We start from the raw sequence: 15753 nt of genomic DNA, 5'->3' as shown, positions 1-15753 counted from the left end.
GTAGACACGTTGCCGCGGTGATCCGGTGGTCCGGAACGCAAAAATGGGCATACAATGGTGATATTATCTACATGTACAACCACAGCGTGACAAGTATGTGTATTCCTAGAAGTCCAGATAATCCTTTCCCGTTCCCCAGCTCTGCGCACCTGCGCCCGTCGTGCCATATGGGTCCTCTGGCACATTACCCTCAGTCGTCTTGAAAGAGAACTCTCGCTTGAACTTTGCCTCGAGTGAGGATATTGTGGCGATGAGCTTAGTGCAGGCTTGCTCGAGGACAGCTTGCGGCGTCATGGTCCCATCCGTCTGTATTTTCAACAGGAAATAGGGATGCAATGGATGAGGAACTTTGTATCCGGCAAAGAGCACTTGAGGCATCGAAAGAACTTGTCTGGAAGACGATTCACACACTCCAGGAGGTAGAACACGGGTGCTTAGTAGAGACGTACGCGCGAATCATGTTACTCAACGTGTGGTCTTGCTTCACTATCTTGAAAGTGGCTGCATTGGGTATTTTGGTGTCTTCTGTGACTTCGACGCTGTGACCCATCTGTCAAGCGTCTACTTTAAGATGCAATTGCAGAAACGCACGGTTTCTCGCCATCTTCGAGGACAAAGAGCTCAAATCTGTTTGGCGCGTTCATAACTGCTGTAAATGAGTACCATGGAGACCTGTATGAGCTCACAATGGCGAGGAAGGGACACGGTGGTCACAAACATCGTTCAATTCAACACAGTACGCGATGTCAATTATCACGTAAAGCCCCGCTTTTTCTCCTATGCTCGCACCTACTATCACTGTCTTTGCCAGAAAAGATCTGCGCCAGGAGTTGTCAGAACCTCGAAACAGGCATATAATAACAAACAAAAAGTATCAGAAAAACAAATTGTGTTCACGGAAAAAATTCTCAGAAAACCTCCTCCTAATGCCATCATTTATGTGCTAATTGATGATGAAACTCACCTCAGGATATGCTACAATGAAAAGATTGTAGTCAGTGGAGGTGCTACAGGTAGGGGTTTGGCGCAAAGCCGACTTTTAAAACTCCGCTACAACTGCCGACAGTTCTGCATCGAGAAACTTAGTAGCAAGGTCACGACATCAACACTCGCGCCTCAAGGTCAGTTCATGCTCGTTTACTACGCCCCGTTTATCCAGCAGGAGATTATACGCTATCGGAGCTGTCGAATGGAGGTGTTGTGATGTTGAAAGATGTTATCCTGCTGCTGGATGGATGGGGCCCGACTTGGATGCATCAGATTATTGATATCAGATGCTTGGTTTTGCAGAAAATGCCGACCCACCTCTCGAAGACTCGCAAGCACCGTGGCCACGTCTCGGCTGGTCACGGTCGTGTTGGAAAGCACCGTAAACATCCCGGAGGTCGCGGTCTCGCTGGTGGTCAGCACCACCACCGGTGTGTTTGATTTGGTATCAAGCTCTTTGCAGCGAATTAAACTTGATCACTCTCAGCACCAACTTTGATAAGTACCATCCTGGTTACTTTGGTAAAGTCGGTATGCGCCACTACCACTTGACCCGCAACGCACATTGGCGGCCTATCATTAACGTTGATAAACTATGGACACTTGTACCCGAAGCGGAAAAGCAAGGGTTAACGGAGGACTCTGAGATTGTTCCTGTCATTGACACCCTCCAACATGGCTACGGAAAGGTGCTTGGGAATGGACAGTAAGTTGTGATCTACTTTCATCTCGTATGCATTCTAACTTTGAAACAGACTGCCCAAACTTCCTTTTATCGTTAAGGCACGTTTTGTTTCGCAGAAAGCAGAGTATGTTGAATAGATCCTCTTATTCCTGAGAGTATACTCACGCTGTGCACAGAGCTAAAATTAAGGAGGCTGGTGGTGTTGTGTCGCTAGTGGCATAATAGACTCCGAGTCCCATCGTCATTGTTTTTTTTCTTTTACCTATCACACACCATGATACTTATGACATGCTGCAATAAGACTGTCCATGCCTGAAACATGATAATTGAAACGTGAATTCGTGAACATCGAAACTAAAGTTTCAAAGGAGCAGACTGATTTAGAAGGTTTGTTTGATCAATATATAGGTCGGCAGGGGCATCTTCCCACAAGTCCGTGAGCACTGGTAATACATAACTACTAGATCTGCTGCGCTTCTTCATCCTGACCCACGAGGATGGCTTCCATCTCCACTTGGTGTAAGAATCAGAACCTGCTCTTCCGTTTCTTCCAGTGTTAATCATACAGCGACTTGTAGATCACAATCAATATTCAACTTGGAATCGCACTCGTCGTCTTCAGGCTACTCCTTTCCTAGCTCGCACCGATACCCACACATCTCGTACTGCTACTTCCATGGCTCGCACAAATACACAAGATGCCGTCATCATCAACATGGATGATACTTCATCCAAGAAAGAGAAGAAACAGGAGACCCTTTTCGGGCCTAACATTGGCGTTGTCGGCTCTACGCCCCAGTGGGCTCAATCCTTGGGACAAAAGGCTCCTGCAGATAATGTCTCTTCAAACGTTATCCAGAACTGGATTACAAGGAGCAAAGAGGTGCTTCAAGCATCGTCTGATGTCCTGTCCTGTGTACTGACGACTTACGCACAGCCTTCACAACCGACGACTACCCTCCAAGCTTTGGTCAATCTCAAGCGGCCCACACTCCGCTTATGCCCTTTGACCATCTCATCGGGAGATGATTCGGACCAAGTTGATTCTCACCATAACCATGGTTTGGAATTCGAATACGATTGCGACGCAGCCAAGTGTCGCATAAACGTCAGTGTGGTGCTTCCTGCAGATCACCCCTATGCAGAGACCATAGATAGCTCAGGCTATTCGTGCATCTCCGTTTTCGAATCCATCGTTGACGGTGGTTTTGGTAAAGTACTGCATCTAGATGAAGGTGCAACCCTCGAACTAGGAAGGTTTGAGCACAAGCATACCGAAGCAGAGACTGCCTCTTCCCAGATTACCGGAGTTCCTGAGTCGTCTCGAACAGCAGATAGCGTTGACTCCTCGGCTCCCGCTAGCAGCAGGAATGGTCGTGTCCGGAAACGCTTTACAGGATTCAATTTCCGGAAGCGTGCCGCTAACACGTCTGTATCAGGACCTGCTCTCGCTGTCGTTGATGCAGAAGCAGCTGCACCCACGGTTGAAGGAAATGAAGAGAAAGAGGACAAAGAAGAGGTGAAGGATGGTGTTCGAGCCACTATCCGGTTATCAGCGTTGGACGAGGACGGTACCGACCTGTCTGTAGTCAACGAGCAGATAACTTACCTCCATGTCATCCGTTTTGGCACTGCACCCGATGATGAGAAAGAAGACACCAGACCTTGGGTCGTCAAAGTTGTGAAACGTGAAGCCACAGTGCGTTTCGTATCTGATTACCTTGTGCTTTTTATGTCATGATTCGTAGATTGGACCTCACACGTTCCACTTGCACGAGATCTTTGGTCTTTCTTCTCAGTCTACCTCACCCTCTCAACCACAGGCAGCTTCTCCTGCAACGGGTGCACATACTTACCCGCCCACGTCTGCATCCACTGCGCCTATGCACGAGGATGAACCTTCATCCGAGTGCTTACTATGCCTTTCTTCTCCGCGTGAGGTCATCCTACTGCCTTGCCGCCACCTCGTCGCATGCAAGGAATGTGCCATCAATATGGTCGAATTTGGGGCAGGCGGCAACATCATCCACACCGAAGAAACAACAACCGCATCTGCGGGTGGTGAAGCTTCAGCTGCAGAAGCCTCAGCTCCAGTACCCGCTCCAGTACCCGCCACGATCGCTCAGAACATACGGAGAAAGCGAAAAGCAAAAGGCTGGTTCTGCCCCGTCTGCCGTCGACGTAAGCTACCTTTATCTTGCTTACGTCTTGCCTGACATATTATGCACGTATCTAGCTTACACCTCGCTTTTACGGATTTCAACGTCACCTCCCACGAAGGATATTTCAGACGATGAACATCGTGTGTCCATCGATGAGCATGGGCATGAGGATGATGAACACGAGCACGAACATGAGCATGATGACGAACATGACGACCACCCTCTGGAAACTGCGCCGCCGGCACCTGGGAGTATGTTTAATAGTATCCGTTCAAGCCTTATGCGTCTGAGTGTTGCACGTTCTGACGGCGGGCATGCCACCGAGGCCTTAGAAAGCGAGCACCCCGCAGAGGTGCCTGCCTCAGTTGTTTAGTCCCACAGCCCGTGCAGTGTTGTATGTGATGCGCAGGCTGATCTAAGACTTTATATGATTTAGGCGTGTTTGTGGTTGGCTGGCTGTCTTCGAACACTTATTATTTTGTTTTCACTCTGATTACTCGTATAGTTTATGTGTAGTTTCATTTCACTGAGGATCTTTTTTGTACCGATACCGTATTCTAACTTATCGGATGTAAAATGTTATGGCTTGTACACGAATCGTCTGATATTCTCGTCGAGTAAGGATAGGGGTGACATAGTGTGTATATCTCGCTGTGTCATACCGCAACCCTCTCTATAAACGCCCCAGTCCCAGCAACAGGTGACTGCAAAGCATCCAACGCCCACTCCTCTCTCAACCACCTACACACCATCCTAAAACTAGACACCGACCCCTTTTCCTGCACAAGCAGGATCGCGCACGTAAACCCGCTCCCTAACGACGGCTTCCCAAATCCATATCGAAACGTAGGCGACATTGGTCCTGAAGCATGATACATGGGCAATCGTGGACTAGCAGGGGTGGGAGACTGTGGAGACGAGGACGAAGACGATGAGGAGAACTCAATACGGAACCGAACTTGCTTTTGTATGACCGATCCTGACATCGTGTCGATAAGCTCGTTCATACGGCATCGGAGAATCCCGTGCCCATCCGTCTCCTCAAGGCCGACGATGACGCCAAAGTGCTCGAGAATGCGAACGACCTCGTTGCGCGTGGCATACACCGTGTCCGTCGAACAGAGTACGTATGTGTGTGCCTTCCAGTTGAACAGGTTGGAGAACCAGCCTTTGACTTCGCCAACGGGGGAGGCAAGGATAGAGGGCATGACGGGTGAGGGGATCTGGAGTGGTGAGCCAAGGATGAAACGCTTGGATGGGTGAACTTGTGGATGCAGATCAAGCGCGGGGGCTGCTAAGATGTTAATATTTGGAGGACAACCGAGACAAAGAAAACCCTTACGTCGTGCCTTTTTGTCCTTTTCTTTCACGACCTCACGAGCACCATAGATACTGTTACGCAACTCGCGACCGACGCGTCCCTCATTGGACCTACCACCAAACAGCCCACCACGTGCCTGCATGATATCGCCGCCGTAAGGTTGTCGGAAGTCCTGATGGTTGTGGTTCTCCTTATTAGCTCCGCTTTGGTCATGCTCATAATCGACCGCAGGGCCATTCAACGGAGCATATCCATGACGGTTCACAAATGTCTTGCTGTACCCTTGAGTCGGAGAATGGAAAGCCTGCTCCTGATTGTGTCTCTGCGTCACGGTATGCCATGCAGAAAGAACGTTCGCCCAATCCGGATCAGAGCCCGTCGTAGGCTGCATATCGACTTCTATTGAGTTTGCTGATACTCGTTCGTCTACAACAGCGGAGACTGGAACAGGAGCTCGGATAACACAAGGGTTGAGGGCGGGGTGTGCAGCAGCACCAGGAAAGCGAGACCCCATTGGCGGTGTGCTTGGAACAGTTAAGGGCTGGAACATTTGCTGGTTGTGAGCGTGATAATTGTGCTGATCCTGATTCGCTCGAGGATAAAGAAGGGATACGGTTGATGCACGCGTCCTGTATTGGGGCTCGGGGTGGGCATTCACAGGATCAGCCATGGCGTGACCAACTTTCATACTCTTATGACGTGCGGGGGCCTCACGGACTGGGGAGGACATAGGTCGGACACGAGGTGGCCTGGGTCCAATCGGGGACGGCGGTCGGGCTCGCGAAGCTCCATCAACGAAGGGAGACGACACAATAGGTTGTTGGGCCGACGATGTGCAGGACGGAGGTGGGGGTGCATCCCGAATACTCTGCAGATGTGAAGAATGCGCGTCTGCGTCGACGCATCTCTTTGGAGGGGGGGACATGTACTGTTTTGTAATAACCTTCATGCCGGGAGACACCGGCGTATCGCCTACATCGAGAATAATACCATAATCTTTCAAAGTTTGCTCGCGGTAGTGTTGCAACAAGAAGTAGAATGCCTTGGCCAATGTGCCTTCGCCTGGTGAGCTCAAGAGGTCAGCTTTGATCATTTCGATGTCGCCATGTCTCCCCCAGATGACGCGAAGAGATTCCAAAAGATCAGGGTCGATAAGCGCCGCTGAGGGGAGAGGAAGAGCTAATTCGACGACAGAGGGAGCTGGCACATAGACAATACCGGGAGTTGGTTTGTTGAACCAAGGGTGGGCCATGATCTCTGGAATCTGCGAGCGTTTGATAATTTTGGAAATAACAAAGAACTGTCACTTACCGTGATTCGACGGCTGACGTCCACTACCAGCATGCGAGTTAAGAGGTCTTTTGCCTGAGGATCAATGTAGGCTGGAACATCGTACTTGCCCGCCTTAACTTTAGAAAGAAGAACCCTGACATTTTTGTCGTCGAATGGAAGCCTGCCGGTAAGTAACGCAAAGAGGATAACGCCGCAGCTCCAGATATCGGTGGCATTGCCTCTGTATTTCAGACCGTTGACAATCTCGGGGCTTGCGTAGTGAGGACTTCCACAACTAGTCTCGAGCTGTAGGGCAGGAGGGGCAAAGGCAGCCATGCCCCAATCGGCTAGTTTAATGAGCGGTGGTTTTAGTGAGTGAATCAAAATATTTTCGGGCTTAAGATCACGGTGAATGATAGAGAAAGTGTGAGCGTAGTTAAGTCCATAGACGATTTGCTTGAAAAAGGAGAGAGCCTCTAGAGTAGGGAGCCTTCCGCGGTTGACAAGAAAGTCGAAGAGCTCGCCACCTTCTACGTACTCGAGGACGAGGTAAAGTTCCTTCTCGCCTTCGAATACATCATAGATACGAAGGATGTTTGGGTGGTTCATGAGCTTCATCATGATAATTTCTCTGTCGATACCCAACCGTTGCTTTTCTGATTTTGCTTGCTGTGTGGCAAGGGAAGAACGGGAGCTGACTAGTGGTTGAAGGGGGAGGATTTTGACGGCGGCGAGTTGGCCGGTCCGACGGTGCTTTGCTATGCGAACGCGACCGCTTGCACCTTTACCGACGCACTCGCCGATGATCCACTGACCGATATACCTCGGATCTTCAGGAAACTCGAAGGCGCCGTGACCCGCGGCAGCCTTTTCTTTCTGCCAGCGAGTTCCTAGATGAGCGGCATACTTGATGGGGGGTGCACGAGGGGGTTGTTCGACTATCGAAGTCATTATGATAGGTTTCCTAAGGATTAATATGCTTTAAAGATATACAGATGACTTGTGGTGTGTAGAATGGTAGTGTGTGGATGAGAGAAAGTAAGAAGTGCGTCGATCTCGAGAAGGTGATGCGTGGGAATCAATGTTCCTTGCCATGAATCATAATTTATACAGCGAGCGCTTATATTGTTGTTACGACAGGCTGTGGCGTGTCGGACTCTCCACACCGCTTCCGCTAAAATACGCTCTCCATCCACCGTTGCAAGGCCTTTTGACCTCTGCGAATGAGCCTAGCAGTCTCTCAAAATCTGATAACAGATTCTTGAGGTCTCATCTGACGACTTGGTCACGACGTCGACAATGCACCGATATCTACTTCTATCACAACTAGCTCTCTTTTTATTCCCTCTTGTCTCCAGTTACACTTGGTCCTTCACTACCACACCCCAGCAATGTGCCACCTTGTCCTTGCAGATATCTGGCTCTGGCTCTCCTCCATACAGCGTTTTAGTTATTCCATATGGTCCAACACCTCTCCCAAACAACACGGAGGTCCGCACCATCGTGTATCAACAGTTTGATGGCAGTTCCACTACCACCAGCTTCCAGCTCAAATACCCGTCCACATCCCAGTTCGTCGCCGTAGTGAGCATCTTCGCTTGCGATACCTCTCGTGTATAAGCTCACAAGTATGTAGGTCAGCGATAGCACTGGTTTTGGATCTGGTGGAACTAGTGTTGCTGCTTCAGTGATGAGCAGTAGCGACAGCAGCTGCTTTAACATATCTACAACCGTCATGCCATATTTCCCATTCAACATATACCCTACCAACCAGGTCGTACAATGCAATGCAAGTAGATTGTGGTGGGATCCTACACAAGTCGAAGGGTACGCTTTTATTTGCCTTATACCAATCTTCTTTAAATAACATGCTCCAACAGCACTCCATCCTTCCAGGGTGTCATCCCTGGCGGACAATCCTTCTCAATTCCCGAAGGTCAGATAACACAGGTATCTAACGAGGGCACTGGGTTCAACTGGATACCCTCCGTCCGCGAAGGCACTACCCTCATGATAATTGCCGGAGATGATCGTGGGCTTGGTACAGGAGGAAGCGGAACGTATACCGTCGCACAAGGCATATATCCAAACAGCTCATGTTTGACCACCACCTCGCCGTCATCCACTATCGGTTCTCCCGCAGGTGGTACATACCCAACTAACGCCAGCGGTGCAGAAACAACTGGTGGTACTACTAGCAGCAGGTAGGCAATGTTGTTCACCACCGGACAGCTATTTTTAACCATCTCCACGACAGCTCAACCAATGTCGGCGCAATAGTTGGTAAGCTCGTTTTATATCCGCTCCTTCAATATCCGTCTCATGCACCGTAGGCGGCGTTATTGGTGGTCTTGCTATACTCGTCATCCTTGCACTCGCAGGGTTTTACTTTATCCGTCGTAGAACCCGCACCAAGGTCATCAAGGAACGTCCCGTTGACCTCCTCCAAGATGATCCAGAAGACGATAATGACCAAGCACCTGGTGAACTCGGCAATTACTACCGTCCCGAACCCTTCCTCGCCACTGAGCCGACAGAATCATCTTCTATGTATGGACATGAGGAGGGCAGATCTGGCACAGTCATGTCAGGCTCACGTTACGGCAACTCGGACCGTAGACGTTCTGCATTCGGGAGTTTCAGCGATATGCGATCTGCGACGCCTGATTATGAAATGGGCATCACTGGTGGTAGTACAGTCCCAAGCGGCTCCCGCAAATCTCCCACACCAAGGCAGCTCCGGCCTATTAACATTATACAGCACGACGACGCAGGTGCCGCAGACGAACAAGCCGGGGGCCAGCCAGATACCGTTGAACTTCCCCCTGCATATACTAATATTCGAAAACCGGTTACAAATTGATTGTATTTACTTTTAAAAATTCCTCCACTCACATTCCTAACTGTCTTCCTTATCTCTTTCGTTCACACTTTACATAGGTCAAAGCCATTGTTTATAAACATAATTCTGTGCATGTCCATTGTTTGCATTCTCCTGCGTAGTCATCTCTGCGTCAAAAACTATTTCACCCACGTTTGTCATGCGTCTTATATTAGCTGCTGTTGGCCCAGCTCCACTCGGACTCTCAGGGACTTTAGTATCGTAACTTCGTCTTCACGTATGCGGACTCATGTTGTAATATATATATCATGTAGCTCCGTTTTTCACTCAGTCGTGTAATCAAATCTTATATACCCGGACATCAGCGTCGGTGACTTGATAAGAGATAGACTTCGTGACATTATTAGTGACATTTATTCTCATTACATCATGACCCATTGACAATCAGTGCTTATATATATTAGCGTGGACGAGAGGTAGTAGGCAAGTTGAGTGACGAGTGAAGGAGGAGGAGGACGTGTCATATCACATCAACATGGACGCTAGAAAACAGTAACATCAAAAATAAGCTAGTCGAACTATAACTTAATTTTTCCCTTTTCTCGTACTCTATGCTCCAGGGTAGCTCATAGATCAGCGTCTTAAGTCTGTGGCGGTGTATCAGTATAGAGATTCTCCTTCATGTACAACGCAAATGGGTTTACATTACACATGCCGGGGTGACACAAATCAGACACCAGCTTCCTTGGAACAAACGCTTGAAGCCTTTTGGCGCATCTTCAAGATGACTTGCATGAATACGAGCGCGATACAGCCGCCAGTAGCAACGCTCTAGACAGCATGTTAGTCAAATGAAAAGCACAGCTTTACATGGTTCACTCGCCCCAGCAAAGACAGCAGCCTTCCACCAGATGTAATGCGACGTCAGGAAAGCCCCACAAATCGGTGCACCTAAGCTGAATGTGAGGAACAATGGAAAAAGAGCAAACGGTGCACGTGCCCAGGAGTGATCCAACGCCTGTGAACATGTGTTTAACACTCAGGGGTGTCACCAAATACCGGAACCACAGACTTACTAGATATTGCAAACATTATGCCCATCCGTGCACTTGAGCAATGTCAGAAATATTCGAAGGCAGATGAGTCAAGTAGTTACCCAATATGTGAATTTTCAGGAGTCAGATACGATACCAATGGGCCCATCAGTGCTATAACTGGGGTCGAAACTAGGTAAGTGTTAAAGGAACATCGTGAACCTACGCACAATTTCCGGAAAAAAGCCCATAGCTTGCAGCTATCACAGCTACACTGACCGCCGACTGCAAGCCGATCATTGCAAATATTACAGCGGAAGATATTAATAAAGAGCCAACGACCGTGTTTGGGATGCCCACGTAGGCAGAGACAACACCCGCAGTAAGTCTTCCAATGAAAGAACCAAAACTAAGGATTGTGAGCTGTCGGGGTGATAAGCAATTATTAAGCATTTAAATAGTCTCTGACACGCACTGAATAAAACGAAAATCCTTCGCTTAGACCATGCAGGGTGGAATCCAATTGAAGGTAAAAGACTTCAAAGAAGTATCCGAATTCAAAAGCAGTCATCCTAAGCAGTCAAAGCCAAGTTTAATGTTCATACCATTGAGTATCGTAAAGCTCACGCACGCTACACAAGCACAAATGTAAGCACCATCTCTCGACGAGTTTTTCAGAATGCGAGTGTAGCTAACGGCGTTTAGTTGCGGTGGGATCCTTGTTCGCATCAGGAGGTTTGCGATGAAAAGCAGACCACTATTCAGAGTCGCACTTGCACGGACACCATTTGCAAAGCCGAGTCTTCTATTGATAAGATTGTTGAGTATGACGGGGTGCAATATTGCACCCAGTGACGACCCCGCAACGACAATTCCCATCGCAACAGCTCTGCATCGCTGGAAGTGATGCGACACTATGGCAATAGAGGGAATATTCGTAAGGCCTATTGCAATACCAAAACCGACACCTTGGGAAAGGAATATCTACATGCGCAATATGGTCAATGAAGCAGCGCATTAACAGAAAGGAGACTTACTTGATAATACCCATCTGGTTTCGCCAGGGACAATATAAAAAGAAAGAGGCATTGAAGGAGACAGCCGATTTTCATCAGAGGGTAACTGAGAACGTATGATCAGGGACGTTTCTATGGAGACTTCTTGCGCACATACAATGCGCCCCGGTCGACCATCCTTCCTGACACGACACCAACTGATAGCACCAAGAACGCATTAACACTTCCTATCCAGCTACACAGTGGTAGAGGTGAGAAACACTATTAGCCAAGAAACGGTCTAGGAAGATCTAGAGCTTACTGACGCGATTGCAGATGGTGTGGAATTTGTTAGGTATGTTTGAGTGTAAAAGTCTGCATATCATGGTTGTCAATTCGTCCATAAAAGACAATGCACAAATATGCTTGCCCTGGAAGACACCGTACGCGCTAGTATATCTGGAACGTGTTAGAATTTTGGGCCCATAAATGCCGAGTCAAATTTACCCAAAGCCACAGAATTGGATCAAGCAACTTGACGGTGATGAGTATGCAGCGATTGACAGGTAGACAGATGCACTTACGCGCCCAGTACTGTGCCCCAAGCAGTAAAACCACCTTCGGGAAAACCTAGCGCAACCGAGGAGTCGACAAGGCTTGCATTTTCAGCGCTTTTGATGGGTTTCGAGACGCTTGCAGGAGTCTCTTTTGCAGTTTCATCACTGGGGAAAGGTGTGGACATGGTCAATTGAGGCCAATTGAACGATGTATGGGGTATGCATAGTATCTCAGGCTATAATGGTGTTTAAATATTGACCCGGAGCAACCAGGAGGCTTGTAAACCACAGCGACGTTAAATATACTGCCCCTAAGACCCGAGACTTGTGACTTGACGTCCGTTTTTGAAAGGAAGAATCGACTTATTCGAGTCCGCGGTAGTAGTATAAACCAGGATGCGTCTGACTTGTCCTGAGCCTCATTCCACGTAGTACATAAACGGGCAGGCCCGGCGGTTAGTTAAGCCTTAGATTCCACGGCGAGCGTCGGAAACAAATCAGGGCCCGTGTTGTCCTATTTTACTCAATTATTGCCATGTAGAAGCAGGATCAAATCGTGTAGGATGGTAGGAGGTCATGGTATCTATGGTGCAACTTTGTGATAGCGCAACTCGATTTGGATGGCCCATAGGACCACGAGCTGTAAAACATATTGAACATCTACAATATAACAATCAGACAATACTCGTACCGACGCGCCTCTATCGACTCACCATGTTTTTTTCGAGGTTCCGCAGCAGACGCAGCACATCATCCGTAGCCCTCAACATACTCAAATCTCTATCGAGTCCTCTCTATATCCCCAGCATGTTCCACACACACTCCTTGGAAGGACGAACCCTCTAAGCACATTCATATAAAACCCAATGTCAAGAATTGACGGCGCTCGGTCCGCACGATCAATACTCACACCTATCCTGCAATCCACGATATATCTTCCTCAAGTGGCCAATCGACGATCAACAAACCCCTTGCCACATCCACTGCACGACCCCAGGACTCAACCCAAACCTCAATCATACTTCCGCGTCGGATTTCCATAGCATGCAGTGAAATCCGTTCATTTTCTGTTGTGAGGACCGTGGCTGGGGGTAGTGTAGGGGTAAAACCAGTTTTGCCGCTTAGCATCACGAAAATTGCTCAATTTGAGATATTACCCAATTTAGATTGTTAGAGTAGACCGCTCACACAGCCGGGAAACCAACATTTTACCACCTTCTCCCGCCAGTGAAATTACATTCGAAAGGTATTCTAGAGTGCTCTGGAACGCTCTAGGCTAGGTCTCGAATATTCTAGCCAGGTCCAAATCTGCTTTTGATTGAAATCATGGAGGTAAAATGTTGAAGCCCCCGACTCGTGTCTCAGCGCTGTCCGCTTTCACCTTCAACATGCCCAAAACAGATTATTTTGCAAAAGTCACATCTGCATATATTAATATGTGCGCGAGAGATTCTAGATATATATCAGACTACACAAGGAACCTATACTACTACACTTTGCCCTGAGGGTGGAAGACATGTAAAGATTGTGATGGTCAAGTAAGTTCATACAGCATTAAAGTCCCAACACTACTCAACAGACCATTTCTGATGTTTTGGGTCTTTGAGTTTCGTAATCACCAGCTTTCTTGTAGAAAACACTTGAAGTCTTGTGACGCATCTTCAAGATGACTTGCATGGATACAAACATGATACAGCTGGCAGTAGAGACGCACTAGACAGCATGTTAGCAAAAAACAAAAAGCGTAACTTGACATGGTTTACTCGCCCCAGCAAAGACAACAGCCTTCCACCAAATGTAATGCGACGTCAGGAAAGCCCCACAAATCGGTGCACCTAAGCTGAACGTGAGTGACGGTCGAGAAAAAGTAAATGGCGCACATGCCCACGAGTGATCCAATGCCTGTGAACGTGTGTCAATGCTCAGGGGTGTGTCACCAAATACCGGAACCACAGACTTACCAGCTACTGCAAACATGATGCCCATCCGTGCACTGGAGCAGTGTCAGAAATATTCGAAGGCAGATGTCAAGTAATTACCCAATATGTGAATTTTCAGGAGTCAGATACGATACCAATGGGCCCATCAGTGCTATAACTGGGGTCGAAACTAGGTAAGTGTCAAAGGAACATCATGGACCTACGTACCGCCTCCGGAAAAAAACCCATAGCTTGCAGCTATCACAGCTACACTGGCCGCCGAGTGCAAGCCAATCATTGCAAATAGTACAGCGGAAGATATAAATGAAGAGCCAACGACCGTGTTTGGGATGCCCACGTAGGTAGAGACAACACCCACAGCAAGTCTTCCGATGAAAGAACCAGAACTGAGGATTGTGAGCTGTTGGGGTGATAAGTATTTCTTGATTATTTAAATGGTCTCTGACACGCACTGAATAAAACGAAAATTCTCGGCTTAGACCATGCAGGGTGGAATCCAACTGAAGGTAAAAGACTTCGAAGAAGTATCCGAAATTGAAAGCAGCTAGCCTAAGCAGTGAAAGCAACTTCAGCGTTCATGTCGTCGAGTATTGCAAGGCTTACGCACGCTACACATCCACAGATGTAAGCGCCATCTCTCGACGAGTTTTGCAAAACGCGAGTGTAACTGACGGCATTTGGTTGCGGTGGAATCCTTGTTCGCATGAGGAGGTTTGCGATGAGAAGCAGGCCACTATTCAAAGTCGCACTTGCACGGACACCATTTGCAAAGCCGAGTCTTCTATTGATAAGATTGTTGAGTATGATGGGGTGCAAGATTGCACCCAATGACGACCCCGCAACGACAATTCCCATCGCAATAGCTCTGCATCGCTGGAAGTGATGCGATACTATAGCAATAGAGGGAACGTTCGTAAGGCCTATTGCAATACCGAAACCGACACCTTGGGAAAGGAATATCTACATGCGCAATACGGTCAGCAAAGCCGCGCATTAACAGAAAGGAGACTTGCTTGATAATACCCATCTGGTTTCGCTAGGGACAATAGAAAGAGGAAGAGGCATTGGAGGAGACAGCCGATTTTCATAACAGGGTAACTGAAAATGTATGAACAGATACGTCTTTATGCAGATTTATGGGGCACATACAATGCGCCTCGGTCGACCATCCTTCCTGACACGACTCCAACTGATAGCACCAAGAGTGCATTAACACTTCCTATCCAGCTACACCGTGGGAGAGATGAAAACACTATTAGTCAAGAAATGACCTAGATAGATCTAAAGCTTACTGACGCAATTGCAGATGGTGTGGAATTGGTCAGGTATGTTCGAGTGTAAAAGTCTGCACATCATGTTTGTTAGATCACCTCCCTCAAGTGTTCCATAGGTGTGCTTGCCCTGGAAGACACCGTAAGCGTTGGTATAACTGGAACGTGTTAAAATTTTGGGCCCATAAATGCCGAGTCGAATTTACCCAAAGCCACAGAATTGGATCAAGAAACTTGACGGTGATGAGTATGCAGCGATTGACAGGTAGACAAATGCACCTACGTGCCTACCACTGTGCCCCAAGCGGTAAAACCACCTTCGGGAAAACTTAGCGCATCCGAGGAGTTGACAAGGCTAGCATTTTCAGCGCTTTTGATGGGTTTCGAGACGCTTGCGGGAGCCTCCTTTGCAGTTTCATCACTGGGGAAAGGTGTGGACATGGTCAATTGAGGCCAATTGAACGATGGATGGGACATACATGCAATCTATAATGGAGTTTAATATGAAGTTAACTCGGACGGAACAACCATGAGGCTTGTACCTCACGGCGGCGTTATACTGCCATTGCCCCTAGACCCTAGACTCGCCGTGAACAATCTGACGTACGTCTTTGAGAGGGAGAATCGACTTATTCAAGTCCGCGGAGTATAAGCCAGGGTGTTTCCGAGTTGTTCTGATCCTCGTGA

General features: G+C 48.1%; 7 protein-coding genes across 7 annotated transcripts; 3 read left to right on the top strand and 4 right to left on the bottom strand.

Moving 5' to 3' along the window:
• Positions 1 to 18: 18 nt before the first annotated feature.
• EDB93DRAFT_1125707 (DNA-directed RNA polymerase) lies at positions 19 to 1038 on the bottom strand. Its single transcript, XM_041448724.1, has 5 exons — positions 965 to 1038; positions 719 to 818; positions 592 to 649; positions 450 to 539; positions 19 to 391 (listed from the first exon to the last, which is right to left on the bottom strand). Exons 3-5 carry the CDS (start codon positions 642 to 644, stop codon positions 106 to 108), a joined length of 429 nt encoding a protein of 142 aa, XP_041311138.1. The 5' UTR covers positions 645 to 649; positions 719 to 818; positions 965 to 1038; the 3' UTR covers positions 19 to 105.
• Positions 1039 to 1990, top strand: EDB93DRAFT_1125698 (ribosomal protein L18e/L15P). Its single transcript, XM_041448723.1, has 5 exons — positions 1039 to 1121; positions 1291 to 1418; positions 1475 to 1693; positions 1743 to 1796; positions 1849 to 1990. Exons 2-5 carry the CDS (start codon positions 1294 to 1296, stop codon positions 1892 to 1894), a joined length of 444 nt encoding a protein of 147 aa, XP_041311137.1. The 5' UTR covers positions 1039 to 1121; positions 1291 to 1293; the 3' UTR covers positions 1895 to 1990.
• A 104-nt stretch (positions 1991 to 2094) lies between these two features.
• EDB93DRAFT_1125694 (uncharacterized protein) lies at positions 2095 to 4422 on the top strand. The gene is made up of 5 exons (XM_041448722.1): positions 2095 to 2191; positions 2251 to 2555; positions 2610 to 3371; positions 3421 to 3853; positions 3909 to 4422. Exons 1-5 carry the CDS (start codon positions 2170 to 2172, stop codon positions 4205 to 4207), a joined length of 1821 nt encoding a protein of 606 aa, XP_041311136.1. The 5' UTR covers positions 2095 to 2169; the 3' UTR covers positions 4208 to 4422.
• Positions 4350 to 7515, bottom strand: EDB93DRAFT_1335259 (uncharacterized protein). Its single transcript, XM_041455305.1, has 3 exons — positions 6467 to 7515; positions 5177 to 6419; positions 4350 to 5125 (listed from the first exon to the last, which is right to left on the bottom strand). The coding sequence occupies exons 1-3, from the start codon at positions 7376 to 7378 to the stop codon at positions 4491 to 4493; spliced, it is 2790 nt and encodes a 929-aa protein (XP_041311135.1). The 5' UTR covers positions 7379 to 7515; the 3' UTR covers positions 4350 to 4490.
• Positions 7516 to 7553: 38 nt separating this feature from the next.
• EDB93DRAFT_1200684 (uncharacterized protein) lies at positions 7554 to 9627 on the top strand. Its single transcript, XM_041450937.1, has 5 exons — positions 7554 to 8011; positions 8064 to 8254; positions 8308 to 8631; positions 8685 to 8710; positions 8761 to 9627. The coding sequence occupies exons 1-5, from the start codon at positions 7727 to 7729 to the stop codon at positions 9288 to 9290; spliced, it is 1356 nt and encodes a 451-aa protein (XP_041311134.1). The 5' UTR covers positions 7554 to 7726; the 3' UTR covers positions 9291 to 9627.
• A 38-nt stretch (positions 9628 to 9665) lies between these two features.
• On the bottom strand, positions 9666 to 12377 carry EDB93DRAFT_867892 (major facilitator superfamily domain-containing protein). Its single transcript, XM_041457757.1, has 15 exons — positions 11883 to 12377; positions 11806 to 11832; positions 11729 to 11757; positions 11625 to 11673; positions 11477 to 11554; positions 11341 to 11425; positions 10935 to 11287; positions 10779 to 10875; positions 10534 to 10726; positions 10426 to 10483; positions 10346 to 10377; positions 10270 to 10287; positions 10153 to 10220; positions 9974 to 10100; positions 9666 to 9916 (listed from the first exon to the last, which is right to left on the bottom strand). Exons 1-14 carry the CDS (start codon positions 12038 to 12040, stop codon positions 9999 to 10001), a joined length of 1347 nt encoding a protein of 448 aa, XP_041311133.1. The 5' UTR covers positions 12041 to 12377; the 3' UTR covers positions 9666 to 9916; positions 9974 to 9998.
• Positions 12378 to 13614: 1237 nt separating this feature from the next.
• Positions 13615 to 15507, bottom strand: EDB93DRAFT_1101224 (major facilitator superfamily domain-containing protein; the record flags this gene model as incomplete). The annotated part of the gene is made up of 12 exons (XM_041447084.1): positions 13615 to 13690; positions 13736 to 13757; positions 13817 to 13848; positions 13895 to 13952; positions 14003 to 14195; positions 14248 to 14344; positions 14403 to 14755; positions 14794 to 14893; positions 14945 to 15022; positions 15092 to 15140; positions 15166 to 15224; positions 15350 to 15507. The coding sequence occupies 12 exons, from the start codon at positions 15505 to 15507 to the stop codon at positions 13615 to 13617; spliced, it is 1275 nt and encodes a 424-aa protein (XP_041311132.1).
• Positions 15508 to 15753: the final 246 nt, after the last annotated feature.

This window comes from Suillus bovinus (assembly GCF_016758785.1).
Source record: "Suillus bovinus strain UH-Sbo-P2 chromosome Unknown EDB93scaffold_8, whole genome shotgun sequence".
In the NCBI taxonomy this organism is placed as follows: domain Eukaryota; kingdom Fungi; phylum Basidiomycota; class Agaricomycetes; order Boletales; family Suillaceae; genus Suillus; species Suillus bovinus.
Note: the sequence above shows the minus strand (reverse complement) of the source record. Positions and strands in the feature narration are given on the sequence as shown.

Coding starts and splice junctions, on each gene's coding strand:
- EDB93DRAFT_1125707 (XM_041448724.1), bottom strand. CDS start 644: ATGAACGCGCCAAACAGATTTGAGCTCTTTGTCCTCGAAGATGGCGAG. Junction 540..591: donor CTCGAAGATGGCGAGAAACC/GTGCGTTTCTGC, acceptor GATGGGTCACAG/CGTCGAAGTCACAGAAGACA. Junction 392..449: donor TTGAGTAACATGATTCGCGC/GTACGTCTCTAC, acceptor ATCGTCTTCCAG/ACAAGTTCTTTCGATGCCTC.
- EDB93DRAFT_1125698 (XM_041448723.1), top strand. CDS start 1,294: ATGCCGACCCACCTCTCGAAGACTCGCAAGCACCGTGGCCACGTCTCG. Junction 1,694..1,742: donor AAGGTGCTTGGGAATGGACA/GTAAGTTGTGAT, acceptor ACTTTGAAACAG/ACTGCCCAAACTTCCTTTTA. Junction 1,797..1,848: donor TTTGTTTCGCAGAAAGCAGA/GTATGTTGAATA, acceptor CGCTGTGCACAG/AGCTAAAATTAAGGAGGCTG.
- EDB93DRAFT_1125694 (XM_041448722.1), top strand. CDS start 2,170: ATGGCTTCCATCTCCACTTGGT. Junction 2,192..2,250: donor GGCTTCCATCTCCACTTGGT/GTAAGAATCAGA, acceptor AGCGACTTGTAG/ATCACAATCAATATTCAACT. Junction 3,854..3,908: donor CTGCCCCGTCTGCCGTCGAC/GTAAGCTACCTT, acceptor GCACGTATCTAG/CTTACACCTCGCTTTTACGG.
- EDB93DRAFT_1335259 (XM_041455305.1), bottom strand. CDS start 7,378: ATGACTTCGATAGTCGAACAACCCCCTCGTGCACCCCCCATCAAGTAT. Junction 6,420..6,466: donor ACGTCAGCCGTCGAATCACG/GTAAGTGACAGT, acceptor AAACGCTCGCAG/ATTCCAGAGATCATGGCCCA. Junction 5,126..5,176: donor AAAGGACAAAAAGGCACGAC/GTAAGGGTTTTC, acceptor ACATCTTAGCAG/CCCCCGCGCTTGATCTGCAT.
- EDB93DRAFT_1200684 (XM_041450937.1), top strand. CDS start 7,727: ATGCACCGATATCTACTTCTATCACAACTAGCTCTCTTTTTATTCCCT. Junction 8,012..8,063: donor CATCCCAGTTCGTCGCCGTA/GTGAGCATCTTC, acceptor ACAAGTATGTAG/GTCAGCGATAGCACTGGTTT. Junction 8,711..8,760: donor CAATGTCGGCGCAATAGTTG/GTAAGCTCGTTT, acceptor CATGCACCGTAG/GCGGCGTTATTGGTGGTCTT.
- EDB93DRAFT_867892 (XM_041457757.1), bottom strand. CDS start 12,040: ATGTCCACACCTTTCCCCAGTGATGAAACTGCAAAAGAGACTCCTGCA. Junction 11,555..11,624: donor TCCACACCATCTGCAATCGC/GTCAGTAAGCTC, acceptor ACCACTGTGTAG/CTGGATAGGAAGTGTTAATG. Junction 10,727..10,778: donor AAGGATTTTCGTTTTATTCA/GTGCGTGTCAGA, acceptor TCACCCCGACAG/CTCACAATCCTTAGTTTTGG.